This window comes from Dryobates pubescens, chromosome 29 (assembly GCF_014839835.1).
Source record: "Dryobates pubescens isolate bDryPub1 chromosome 29, bDryPub1.pri, whole genome shotgun sequence".
Classification (NCBI taxonomy): domain Eukaryota; kingdom Metazoa; phylum Chordata; class Aves; order Piciformes; family Picidae; genus Dryobates; species Dryobates pubescens.
In genome coordinates this window covers 12367566-12380601 of record NC_071640.1, presented here as the reverse complement: position 1 = coordinate 12380601, position 13036 = coordinate 12367566, and the positions used below count along the sequence as shown (strand labels likewise).

The 13036-nt window shown below is 60.0% G+C and overlaps 1 protein-coding gene across 1 annotated transcript in view; it reads right to left on the bottom strand.

The window, feature by feature from the left end:
• RGS3 (regulator of G protein signaling 3) overlaps window positions 1-13036 on the bottom strand; it is a 92859-nt gene that overhangs the window by 56764 nt on the left and 23059 nt on the right. Inside the window, exons 8-9 of the mRNA XM_054174540.1 lie at window positions 8774-8885; window positions 2402-2442 (exon numbers count right to left, since the gene is read on the bottom strand). Coding sequence (XP_054030515.1) covers window positions 2402-2442; window positions 8774-8885 — 153 coding nt within the window. The remainder of the gene's footprint in view (window positions 1-2401; window positions 2443-8773; window positions 8886-13036) is intronic.

Here is a 13036-nt window from a genome sequence, read left to right as displayed (position 1 = left end):
CTCAGCCTCTTCAGGCAGCTCTCACAATGCTTCATTATCCCATGGTGCTGCTGAGCAATGTTTGCCTTTCTCCTCCACACCCTGGGGATACTTCCCACCTCCCAACTTCCACCCCAGGAAAACACAAGAGCCTGGAAACCAGGAAGAGAGTCAGGTCCCTGGGAAAGGGGAACAAAAGCAGAGCTGCAGCACTCAGTGGTGAGGGAGGCCCTGCCCCTGGGAACCAATTCTGAAGTCTCCTCAGCTGCTTCATGACAAAAATGTGACTGTGCCAAGGTCTGAGTGAGCCCAAATCTGGTTAGAGCCCTTCCCCATGTGCCAGCCACCCGTGGCCTTAGAGCTCTGATTAGATGTCCTCCAGGCTGAGCTTCCTGATTTCATTTGAGGGTGGAGGCAAGCAAAGGAGCATCCTTTACAAGGTGAAACCCTGAGCAACCTCCTCCAGTTAAAGAGCCAGAGAACCATAGAGTGATTTGGGTTGGAAAGGACCCTAAAGGTCACCCAGGGCCAACCCCCTGCCATGGGCAGGGACACCTCCCACCAGCACAGCTTGCTCAAGGCCTCATCCAGCCTGGCCTTCAACACCTCCAGGCAGGAGGCAGCCACAGCCTCCCTGGGCAGCCTGTGCCAGAGTCTCCCCAGCCTCACTCTCAAGGATTTCCTCCCCCTCTCCAGTCTCAGTCTCCCCTCTCCCAGCTCAAAGCCATTGTTCCTCATCCTGGCACTCCCAGCCCTTGGCCAGAGTCCCTCCCCAGCTCTCCTGGAGCCCTTCAGGTACTGGAAGGTTGCTCTAAAGTCTCTCTCCCTGGAGCCCTCTCTTCTCCAGGCTGCACAGCCCCAGCTCTGGGGCTCTAATGCCCCTGCTCACTGCAAGAGGGGTTGGGACAAGATGACCTTCAGGGGTCCCTTCCAACTATGATTCTCTGCCTAAAAAATAATGACAAAAGGGGTGGCAAGGAAACCTGTCCCTGAGAGAAAGAACCCTAGGGTGAGGTAGGACTGAGGTGCTGGGAGGAAGATGCACCCAGGGGAATCACAGAAAGTTAGGGCTTGGGAGGGACCTCCAGAGATCATCAAGTCCAACCTCCCTGCCAGAGCAGGGTCACCCAGGAACACATCCAGATGGGTCTTAGAAGTCTCCAGAGAAGGAGACTCCACAGCCTCTCTGGGCAGCCTGCTCCAGGGCTCTGTCACCCTCACACCAAAGAGGTTTCTCCTCATGTCAAGGTGGAACTTCCTGTGTTCCAGCTTGTACCTCCTGCTCCTTGTCCTGTCACTGGGCACCACCAAAAAGAGTCTGGCCCCTTCATCTTGTCCCCCACCTCTCAGCTATTGATAGGCATTGATCAGATCCCCTCTCAGCCTTCTCCTCTCCAGACTAAACAGCCCCAGGGCTCTCAGCCTCTCCTCACAGCAGAGATGTTCCCCAGTCCCTTCAACATCCTCATGGCTCTCTGTTGGACTTTCTCCAGCAGGTCTCTGTCTCTCCTGAATTGGGAAGCCCAAAACGGGACATAGCATTCCAAGTGTGGTCTCACCAGGGCAGAGTAGAGGGGAAGGAGAAGAGGAAGAGAAGGAGAAGAGGAAGAGAAGGAGAAGAGGAAGAGAAGGAGAAGAGGAAGAGAAGGAGAAGAGGAAGAGAAGGAGAAGAGGAAGAGAAGGAGAAGAGGAAGAGAAGGAGAAGAGGAAGAGAAGGAGAAGAGGAAGAGAAGGAGAAGAGGAAGAGAAGGAGAAGAGGAAGAGAAGGAGAAGAGGAAGAGAAGGAGAAGAGGAAGAGAAGGAGAAGAGGAAGAGAAGGAGAAGAGGAAGAGAAGGAGAAGAGGAAGAGAAGGAGAAGAGGAAGAGAAGGAGAAGAGGAAGAGAAGGAGAAGAGGAAGAGAAGGAGAAGAGGAAGAGAAGGAGAAGAGGAAGAGAAGGAGAAGAGGAAGAGAAGGAGAAGAGGAAGAGAAGGAGAAGAGGAAGAGAAGGAGAAGAGGAAGAGAAGGAGAAGAGGAAGAGAAGGAGAAGAGGAAGAGAAGGAGAAGAGGAAGAGAAGGAGAAGAGGAAGAGAAGGAGAAGAGGAAGAGAAGGAGAAGAGGAAGAGAAGGAGAAGAGGAAGAGAAGGAGAAGAGGAAGAGAAGGAGAAGAGGAAGAGAAGGAGAAGAGGAAGAGAAGGAGAAGAGGAAGAGCAGAGCTGTCTTGTGCTGCCCAGACTCCCTGCCCACAGACTCCCTTTAGCAGCTTCTTACTAACACACTCTGGCCACAGCCAGGATGTTTCCTCTCCAGACCTCTGCCAAATGAATGACAAAGGGAGTCCAACTAGCCCCTCCAGCCCTCCCTGCCAGCTGCAGGAGGAAGGAGCAGAGCTGCTGGCAGCCTGCTCCCACGTGGCAGCTCCCCTGGCAAGCAGCAGCACTCACCTCTGCCAGGTAAAGGATGCAGAACTTCCGATCCTCTGAACCTAGAAAGAGGAGAAAGAGGATCAGCATGAAGCTCCAGACTGGATGCCTGCAAGAAGAGCCCCTGGCAGAGGGCCTGGCCAAGTGACAGCCTCGATGAATGTCCATTGTTGTCACCCTGCAGTGCCAGGCTGTGCCCCAGGGTGATGTATGCTGCATCTGCAGGGCCGGGCGCTGCGCTCCGGGGCTCTGCCCTGGGCCTGCGGAGCTGCCACGGAGCCTCCCTCGGGTTCCTCCTGCTGGAGAAAGCTTTGCTCCATTCAGAGGGCCTGTGCAGGCTCTTCTCTCCATCCTGCCATGGCTCAAGCAGCCCAAATCCTTCCCTGGGCTGTGGAGGTCCTGCTGTGCCCCCACAGCCATCTTGGGCACCACGCTTGGGTCTCTCCCAGCTCAGCCCTATGGAGCCTGCTCCCAGCAGGGCTAAGCAGAGCAGCTCCTGTTCCTACAGCCTTGCTCATTGCTTCTTGCCACAAGCCCTTGCTAAGGCTGGTGGTAGCTCTGTCTACATCTCTCTGTCCCAGCTCCATCAGTGCCAGTGGCTGGGGTTGGTGCCTCTCCAAGGAGATGGAGCTGAATCCCAGGGCAATGGGAAGTGGCTGACATGGGCACAGGGGAAAGCTCATCCTGCTCCATCAAGCTGAGGTCACACTTCCCAAGCTCCCTCCTGGTGCTGCTCAGGAGACCTGGCCAAGGGACTTCCAGTTCCAGGAGCTGGTGCTGGAGGCACTGCAACGACCAACACTGTGATCCACATCCAGCAGGGAGCAGCCCAGCTCAGCTCCCCACCGTGATCCACATCCAGCAGGGAGCAGCCCAGCTCAGCTCCCCACCATGATCCACATCCAGCAGGGAGCAGCCCAGCTCAGCTCCCCACTGTGATCCACATCCAGCAGGGAGCAGCCCAGCTCAGCTCCCCACCATGATCCACATCCAGCAGGGAGCAGCCCAGCTCAGCTCCCCACCATGATCCACATCCAGCAGGGAGCAGCCCAGCTCAGCTCCCCACCGTGATCCACATCCAGCAGGGAGCAGCCCAGCTCAGCTCCCCACCATGATCCACATCCAGCAGGGAGCAGCCCAGCTCAGCTCCCCACCATGATCCACATCCAGCAGGGAGCAGCCCAGCTCAGCTCCCCACCATGATCCACATCCAGCAGGGAGCAGCCCAGCTCAGCTCCCCACCATGATCCACATCCAGCAGGGAGCAGCCCAGCTCAGCTCCCCACCATGATCCACATCCAGCAGGGAGCAGCCCAGCTCAGCTCCCCACCATGATCCACATCCAGCAGGGAGCAGCCCAGCTCAGCTCCCACCATGATCCACATCCAGCAGGGAGCAGCCCAGCTCAGCTCCCCACCATGATCCACATCCAGCAGGGAGCAGCCCAGCTCAGCTCCCCACCGTGATCCACATCCAGCAGGGAGCAGCCCAGCTCAGCTCCCCACCATGATCCACATCCAGCAGGGAGCAGCCCAGCTCAGCTCCCCACCATGATCCACATCCAGCAGGGAGCAGCCCAGCTCAGCTCCCCACCTTGCTGCCAGCTGTCCCAGGGGATGCCTCACACTTCAGCTGCTCCACCAGGCTGGTTCCTGCAGGCCTAGCCTTCCCTCTCCCCAACAGAAAGGCCTTCCCTGCCCCCAACCAAAAGGCATTCCTGGAGATGAGTCCTGGTCTGGTGGGGCACAGAGTGTCCCCAGCCCCAGGGGAAGCCATCTCCTGGCATGCACCAGCCTTGCAGGACAAGAGGAAGCTGCCACAGGACAAGGTCACCTCAACTCTGAACCACTCCATCCCCTGGAGCTGGCTCCCTCCTTCACAGCAGCATGCCCTGCACCAGCTTTGCCCTGGGCTGCAGCTTCCAGAGCCCTCTAGTGCCAGTATCTGTGCCATGAGATCCACAGCCCTGACACAGCCACAGAGCCTGCTCAGGGCAGCAGCAGCAGGAGCTCAGCTCCATTGCAACAGCCTGAGCTGTGCTGATGCTGGGAGCAGGCTCTGGGCAGTGCAGGAAGCACCCAGAGCTCCAGGGAGGGCAGCAGACTTCCTGCCACAGGGAGCAGCCCAAGCAGGCTGTGACCCATCAAGGGACTCAGCTGCCTCCTGCCTGCTCCATGGGCAGGAAAGCCATGAAGCAGCACAGTGGCCTGGAGCCCCTGGCTGGATGTCTCTTGGGTTGGGAAGGGAAGGGAAGGGGGTTTGCAGACCTGCCCCTGCTGCCAGCTCCACTTTTAGTGCTTGATGCAGGGCATCACAGCACCACAGGATGCATCAGGTTGGAAGGGACCCTCGAAGGCCACCCCACTGCACTCAGCAGGAACATCTCCACTGGATCAAGTTGCTCAGGACCCCATCAAGCTTGACCTTGAATGTCCCCAGGGATGCCTGGAGAACACCCACTGCTTCCAAGGTCTGGGTGCTCTAAAGGAAAAGGGGGAAAGTGGTCCTGCTCCTTTCCACAGCCTCCCTGCAGAGCCCAGGGGACTGCAGGCAGGCTGCCTGCTCCTCAGCCCCTCACACCTGCCCAGCAAGGACAGGATTGTGTCCAGCACCTCAGGAGGAGCTGATGGCAGGGTGGTGAAGGGCTCTGAGTGTGTGGGGAGAGAGCAAAGCTGCTGTGCCCAGCCAGACCTGGCTGCCATGAGGGGGCACAGATCTCACACAACTGCCTGGTTGGAAAGGGCTCTAAGATCACAGAATCAGGATGGGCTGGGTTGGAAGGGAGCTCCAAAGCTCACCCAGTCCAACCTCCTCTGCACTCAGCAGGGACATCCTCCACTTGGTCAGGTTGCTCAGAGCCCTGTTGAGCCTCACCTTGAATATCTCCAGGGATCATCAAGTCCAACCATAACCCAACAGCTCTCTGTACAGAAATGTTAGAGCATGGCCCTGAGCTCCTCATCCAAAGGTCTTCTGAACCCCTCCAGGGATGGTGACTCCACCACCAGCCTGGGCAGCCTGTCCCAGTGCCTGATGGACACTTGGTGAAGACTCTTTCCTAATACCCAACATAAACCTCCCCTGGTGCAGCTGAAGGTGTGGCAGGGTGCTGTGGTTGTCCTGATTGGTGTTGCCTTCCAGCTGAAACCTGGACACAGGGCATAAGCCCTGAGTGCTTCCTGGGCAGCAGGGAGAAGCTCTCAGCCTCCAGCTACCCTGGAGCTGTTTGCAGGCTGGGAAGCCAGGGCCAGCCAAGCAGCACATGAAGTCCTTGTTGGCAGGGTCCCAGCTGGGGCTGGGGCTGACAGTGAGGGGCTGGGCTGTCATTTTGGCTGCAAAGCAGAAGTGCTCCTCTCTGTCCCAAAGCCAAGCAGAGCCCCCCGGGGGGGGCAGGATCCCAGCAGGGCAGGGACCTCAGCGTGGAAATTCCCACAGCATCTCCTGAGGAAGCCAGCCCTGTCCCACTGGAAACCTTGGCTGCTGTGCTGCTCATCAGCCATGCTCAGCTTCTAAAGCAGGAAGGCAGAGCATTGTAAAGCAGATCTGACTGATTTGCTCTCTCCCAGCTCAGCCAGCAGCAGCAACAGGAAACATCACAATGGTCTGCAGCGTACCGGAGATGTCTCAATTGTTGTGCTCAGCAATAGGCCTGGCCCTATTCATGTGCCACTCACCTCTCCAGGAGACCAGCAGGAGCGCCCTGCCAAGGAGAGGGACATCTCTCAGCCCCTTCCAGCCACCCCTGAAGCAGCCCTAGCCAAGGCAGGAGGCTGAGCTGCCTGCAGGGTGGCTGGCACAGGGGGGCCGGCCGGGCGCCGCAGACACAGACACCCCCAGCCCCTCCCAGAGGCTGCTCCAGATAAGAGCCAGCCAAGGGTGATCCAGCCCAGGCACTCACCCAGCCCAGGCACTCACCCAGCCCAGGCACTCACCCAGCCAAGTTATTACTGCAACAAGGAAACAAGTGGCAGAAAACCTCTCAGGAAACCCAGCAGCTGTGCCCGGGGTGAGGAGCAGCATTCCTGTGCCAAGCTGCAAACAACCTCTGTGCTCAGAGCTGGGGCAGCCCTGGGGAGCTGATTCCTTCGAGGACACGACCAGGAGGGGGTCATGGGTTCAGAGAGTCAGGGAATCCTACAGTGGGTTGGCTTGGAAGGGACCTTCAAGAGCATCCAGCTCCAAGCCCTTGCCATGGGCAGGGACACCTCCCCCCAGCCCAGCTTGCTCAAGGCCTCATCCAGCCTGGCCCTGAACACCTCCAGGGAGGGGGCAGCCACAGCCTCCCTGGGCAGCCTGTGCCAGAGTCTCCCCAGCCTCACTCTCAACAATTTCTTCCTCCTCTCCACTCTCAGTCTCCCCTCTCCCAGCTCAGAGCCACTGTTCCTCATCCTGGCACTCCCAGCCCTTGTCCAGAGTCCCTCCCCAGCTCTCCTGGAGCCCTTCAGGTCCTGCAAGGCTGCTCTGAGGTCTGCCTGGAGCCTTCTCTTCTCCAGGCTGCACAGCCCCAGCTCTCCCAGCCTGGCCCCACAGGGGAGGGTCTGCAGCCTCTGCTCATCTCTGTGGCCTCCTCTGGACCTGCTCCAACAGTTCCATTGAAAGGCCTCTGGCAGCAGCCAGGCAGGGCACACACAGCAGCGCTCCAGGAGCAGCCACAGAGCCTTCAAGGAGGAACAATTCCTTTTATCCTTTTCTTAGAAATAAGCAGAGCTGAGGAACAAACCCAACAAACCCCAGGGAAACTTCAATGACTTTGCTGAGTGGCTCCAACTGCCTCACTGTGATTCTGGTCCCCACCAAATTGGTTGGTGAATTACACTGGGAGCAGAGGAGTTGCTGGGACTGAGGCACTGGGCAGCAGCCTCTGGTGTCCCCCACAGCACTGAGGCTGACAGCAGCCTGGGGCAGGTGGAGAGATGCAGCTCAACTGCAGAGCTCACAGCCTGGCTGAGGGAAGGCACAGGAGGTGGCAAAATCCATCCAGAAAATGATCCCCTGGGAGAAGCAGCCCAGACCTGGATGAATCCCTGCTGCTCAGCTCATACAGTTACAGAGCAATTGGGGCTGGCAGGGGCCCCTCTGGTGGTCTCCAGTCCAAGCCCCTGCCCAAAGGACCAGGCTCAGGGTGCTCAGGGCCATGCCCTGATGAGTCTTGAACATCTCCAGGGATGGAGATCCCACAGCCTTTCATAGAAGCACGGAGAGGGTTGGGTTGGAAGGGACCCTTTAAAGGTCATCCAGTCCACCCCCCCTGCAGCCAGCAGGGACATCTGCAACTGGAGCAGGATGCTGGGAGCTCCAGACAGCCTGGCCTGCTGCTCCCAGGAATGGGGCAGCTGGCACCTCCCTGCTGTTTGACCAACCTCACCCAGAGGGAAGCCTTCCCTTGTGTCTAACCCCATTCTCTCACCTGGCCAGGGCCAGCCACTGCCTGGGCTCCAGGAGGGGCTGAGGCACCAGCCCCACACTGCCCCAGCTGGGTGCCCATACCCCAAAAGTGACTGCACCAAAGAAGGAACAGGGTGGGCCTGGGGCCAAGAAGTGGCTCTGCCATAGCTAATAGGATGTGGTAAAGCAATTTGTTTGTTCCTCCTGTGACCAGGAGCAGCTAAAGCTTAGCATTCACACAGCCTCAGCACTTCAGCTTGAGGTAAGTGACTGCAAGCCACCCCCTGCCCAGACGCCCTCCCTGTGCCCTCAGCTGGGTATGAAAGCCCAGCCAAGGGGCAGAGAGTGAAGACTTTGGCCCCCCAGGGGCAGGCTCTGCTCTTTGCTGGCCGTGGGGTGTGTGTGGGGGAGGGATGGGATCCGGCGGCGGAGAAGTGTGGGCGGCTGAAGAGAGAAGCAGCACAGTAAAGGTCAGCAGGACGGAGCCAGACTCCCCTGCAGGCGACCTCTGAAGTCTCTCCAGGCACCACGGGGGAAACCTCAAGCCTCCACTTCCCTTTCTGAGCCCGGGCAAGTCCCTGCTGCAGCTCCCCCAAGGGGAAGAGCCCAGCCCAGCGAGACCCTGGGGAACGCCGGCCCCAAAGCCCCGAGAGACTGCCCCAGAAAGCCCTGCGGCTGCCTGGGCGCCCCTCGGTGTCCCATCAGAGGCAGCACCCCGGGCTGGGATGAAGGCAGGGCTGGGAAGGGTGATGCTGGCCCTGCGGCCGGCAGGGGGTGGGCTGGCAGCACCGGCGGGGTGGTGCCGTAGGGGACGGGGGCTGCTCTCCCGCTGCTGGCCCGCAGCCTTTCCAGCTGGCAGCCCAGCAGCCTTTCCAGCTGGCAGCCCAGCAGCCTTTCCAGCTGGCAGCCCAGCAGCCTTTCCAGCTGGCAGCCCAGCAGCCTTTCCAGCAGCCTTTCCAGCTGGCAGCCCAGCGAACGCCCCGGGTGCGGAGCTGCCGCGGCACTCACCCTCCTGGAGCTTGACGCTCTGCAGGTAGAGAGGGTTCCTCAGCACGTTGCAGCGCCCGGGCTCATCCTCCTTGGTGAAGAGCAGCAGGTCGGAGTAGACAAAAAGAGTCACCTGGGAGCAGAAGAGCAGCAAAGCAGCGATCAGCAACCCCCCTCCCGGCGAGGCTGCCCCGGGAAGCGCCTCTGAGGCACACCGGCCCTGCCGGGCAGCCCCTCTCCAGGGGGCTCATCGCTGCTACGCCCCTGGGGGCGGGAGGAAGCTCCCCCCCGGCTTGGCAGCCACCTACCGAGGGGTGTGGAGCTCCGGGAGGAGGGGAGGGAGAGAGGGAGAGAGGGAGAGAGCTGCCTGGCAGCTGAGCGCCGGGCACACCCCCGCGGCCGCCGGCCGCTGCCCATTCGCAGCAGCTGGAATCAGAGCAGCAGGAGGAGGGAGCAAGGCTCCGGCTAAGCTCAGCACCGCGGCCTGAGAGCCAGCCTCAGCTCCCGCAGCACACGAAGAGCCTTCCCCCTCGGCACAGCCGTGCCCCGGGGCACCCGGGGGGCACAAGGACAGCACAGCCCAGCAGGGCAGCTGCAGGGAACCCAGCTGGCAGCTCCACACCAGGAGGGAACCAGGCTGGCACCTTCACACCAGGAGGCAACCAGGCTGGCACCTTCACACCAGGAGGCAACCAGGCTGGCACCTTCACACCAGGAGGGAGCCAAGCTGGCACCATCACACCATGAGGGCAGCTGCAGGGAACCCAGCTGGCAGCTCCACACCAGGAGGGAACCAGGCTGGCACCTTCACACCAGGAGGGAGCCAAGCTGGCACCATCACACCAGGAGGGAGCCAAGCTGGCACCATCACACCATGAGGGCAGCTGCAGGGAGCCAAGCTGGCACCTTCACACCAGGAGGGAACCAAGCTGGCACCTTCACACCAGGAGGGAGCCAAGCTGGCACCATCACACCATGAGGGCAGCTGCAGGGAACCCAGCTGGCAGCTCCACACCAGGAGGGAACCAGGCTGGCACCTTCACACCAGGAGGGAACCAGGCTGGCACCTTCACACCAGGAGGGAACCAGGCTGGCACCTTCACACCAGGAGGCAACCCAGCTGGCACCTTCACACCAGGAGGCAACCAAGCTGGCACCTTCACACCATGAGGGCAGCTGCAGGGAGCCAAGCTGGCACCTTCACACCAGGAGGGAACCAAGCTGGCACCTTCACACCAGGAGGGCAGCTGCAGGGAACCCAGCTGGCACCTTCACACCAGGAGGGAGCCAAGCTGGCACCATCACACCATGAGGGCAGCTTCAGGGAACCCAGCTGGCACCTTCACACCAGGAGGGAACCAGGCTGGCTCCTTCACACCATGAGGGAACCAGGCTGGCACCTTCACACCAGGAGGGAACCAGGCTGGCACCTTCACACCAGGAGGGAACCAGGCTGGCACCTTCACACCATGAGGGAACCCAGCTGGCACCTTCACACCATGAGGGAGCCAAGCTGGCACCTTCACACCACACTGACAGGTGGCAAGCCAACACTGAGCCAAGTGTCTGCCCAGCTCACTCCTTGAGCAGCCATGCAGGGGTCCTAGGAGCTGGGAGCTGCTCTGGAGCAGTGCTAGGAGCTCAGACCTCAGCAGGAAGGTTTAGCTCTGCTTCTGGCTCAGTGCAATCAGTACAGACTGGGCTGAGCTCCTGAATAAGAGCTCCACTCTGCTGGAGCAGCTCTGCTCTGAGGACAGGCTGAGGAGGGTTCAGCCTGGAGGAGAGAAGGCTCCAGGAAGACCTCAGAGCTGCCTGAAATACCTGGAGGGGGCCACAAGAAGGCTGCAGAGAGACTGTTCCAAAGGCCTGCAGGGACAGGATGAGGCACAGAGGTTTGAAGTGAGAGCAGAGCAGAGTGAGATTGGATGTGAGGAACAAGTTCTGCACCAGGAGGGTGGAGGAAGACTGCAACAGGTTGCCCAGGGAGGTGGTTGGAGATACTCAAGGTGAGGCTGGACAGGGCTTTGGGTAGCCTGATCTAGTGAGATGTCCTTGCTGCCTGCAGGGGGGTTGGACTGGATGAGCTTTGGGGGTCCCTTCCAGCCCAGGGGATTCTGTGATCCTTGACCCAGAAGCCTTCTGGAGGTAACTAACTTGGTGCAATCCTCTGCTAGTGGTTGAGGCTTGAGCCTGCCCTGCTCTCCAGCAGAAGGTGCATGCAGCAAACCCCAGAAGATGCCAGGAAGCAGCTGGGACATGCCAGGGGGCACAGTGGATGCTGGACACTGCCAAACCACTCACTGCCCTCAGCAGAGCACCCAGCATGGGAGCACATGGCTGCTTCTCCCTGCTCCTAGGCATGGCTGCTTCTCAGAGCTCCTGGCCATGGCTGCTTCTCAGAGCTCCCGGCCATGGCTGCTTCTCCCTGCTCCTAGGCATGGCTGCTTCTCACTCCCAGCTCCTGGCCATGGCTGCTTCTCACTCCCAGCTCCTTGCCATGGCTGCTTCTCACTCCCAGCTCCTGGCCATGGCTGCTTCTCACTCCCAGCTCCTGGCCACGGCTGCTTCTCACTCCCAGCTCCTGGCCATGGCTGCTTCTCACTCCCAGCTCCTGGCCATGGCTGCTTCTCACTCCCAGCTCCTGGCCATGGCTGCTTCTCACTCCCAGCTCCTGGCCATGGCTGCTTCTCAGAGCTCCTGGCCATGGCTGCTTCTCAGAGCTCCTGGCCATGGCTGCTTCTCACTCCCAGCTCCTGGCCATGGCTGCTTCTCACTCCCAGCTCCTTGCCATGGCTGCTTCTCACTCCCAGCTCCTTGCCATGGCTGCTTCTCACTCCCAGCTCCTTGCCATGGCTGCTTCTCACTCCCAGCTCCTTGCCATGGCTGCTTCTCATTCACTGCTCCTTGCCATGGCTGCTTCTCACTCCCAGCTCCTTGCCATGGCTGCTTCTCACTCCCAGCTCCTGGCCATGGCTGCTTCTCACTCCCAGCTCCTGGCCATGGCTGCTTCTCGCTCCCAGCTCCTGGCCATGGCTGCTTCTCACTGCTCCTAGGCATGGCTGCTTCTCACTCCCAGCTCCTTGCCATGGCTGCTTCTCATTCACTGCTCCTTGCCATGGCTGCTTCTCACTCCCAGCTCCTGGCCATGGCTGCTTCTCACTCCCAGCTCCTGGCCATGGCTGCTTCTCACTCCCAGCTCCTTGCCATGGCTGCTTCTCATTCACTGCTCCTTGCCATGGCTGCTTCTCACTCCCAGCTCCTTGCCATGGCTGCTTCTCCCAGCTCCTTGGGATGCTCCCCCAAAAGCTCCCAGAGCAAAGGGGAAGTTGCTTCCCAACACTGAGTAAGAGCAGTGATGGTTTGGTAGCCCTTCAGCAGCCCTTTCCCAGAGCCTGCACACAGGCCAGCACCCCAGGGGCTTCCAGGGGGCTGGCACCACTGCCAGCAGCAAGGCAGCCTGGGGAAGGTGACTTTGCTCTGGGCTGAGTCACTGTGTCCATAGTTTGTGTCCATAGCCAGGGGCTGAGGGACACAAAGCAGGAGGGAGGGAGACAAAGTGGTCCCAGCCTGTGGTGAGGCTCAGGGCAGGGCAGTGGCAGCTGGCTCTGAAAGCAAAGCCCAGCCCTTGCCACAGGACTTCTCCTGGCTGTGCAAACTCACCTCTGTGGGATTCTCAGCAAGCAGGAAGCTGCTGGCAGAGCTTGAGCTGCCAGTGCAGCCAGGCAGTGTCTGCTTTGCCCTGCAGGGGCTGGAAAATCCCTTCCTCTGCTCCCAGCCCACTCTGGCCCACTGCCCACATTCTCCTTCTCCATTACTTCTGAGCTAATTCATAGAAGGAATAATGAAGGACAGTCTGCACTGGAACACTTCTGCTCTGCCCATCTCCTTCCCAAAGGTGACTTTGCTGGGGTGTGTCTGCTGCCAGCCCAGGTTTGTCAGCCTCAAAGAGATGTTGAGAGATTTGGCCACTGTGCTAGCACTGGTGAGGCTAAACTTGAGTGCTGGGGTCAGGTCTGGGGCCCTCACTCCAAGGAGGACATGGAGAGGCTGAAGCAAGGCCAGAGAAGGGCAACAGAGCTGGGGAAGGGTCTGGAGAACAGGGCTGGGGAGGAGCAGCTGAGGCAGCTGGGGGTGCTCAGGAGAAAAGGAGGCTGAGGGAGACCTCATTGCTCTCTACAGCTCCCTGAGAGGAGGCTGGAGCCAGGGGGGCTTAGTCTCATCTCCCAGGGAACAGAGGGACCCCTGCAGAGGGACCTTGACTGACTGGGCAGATGGGCAGAGGCC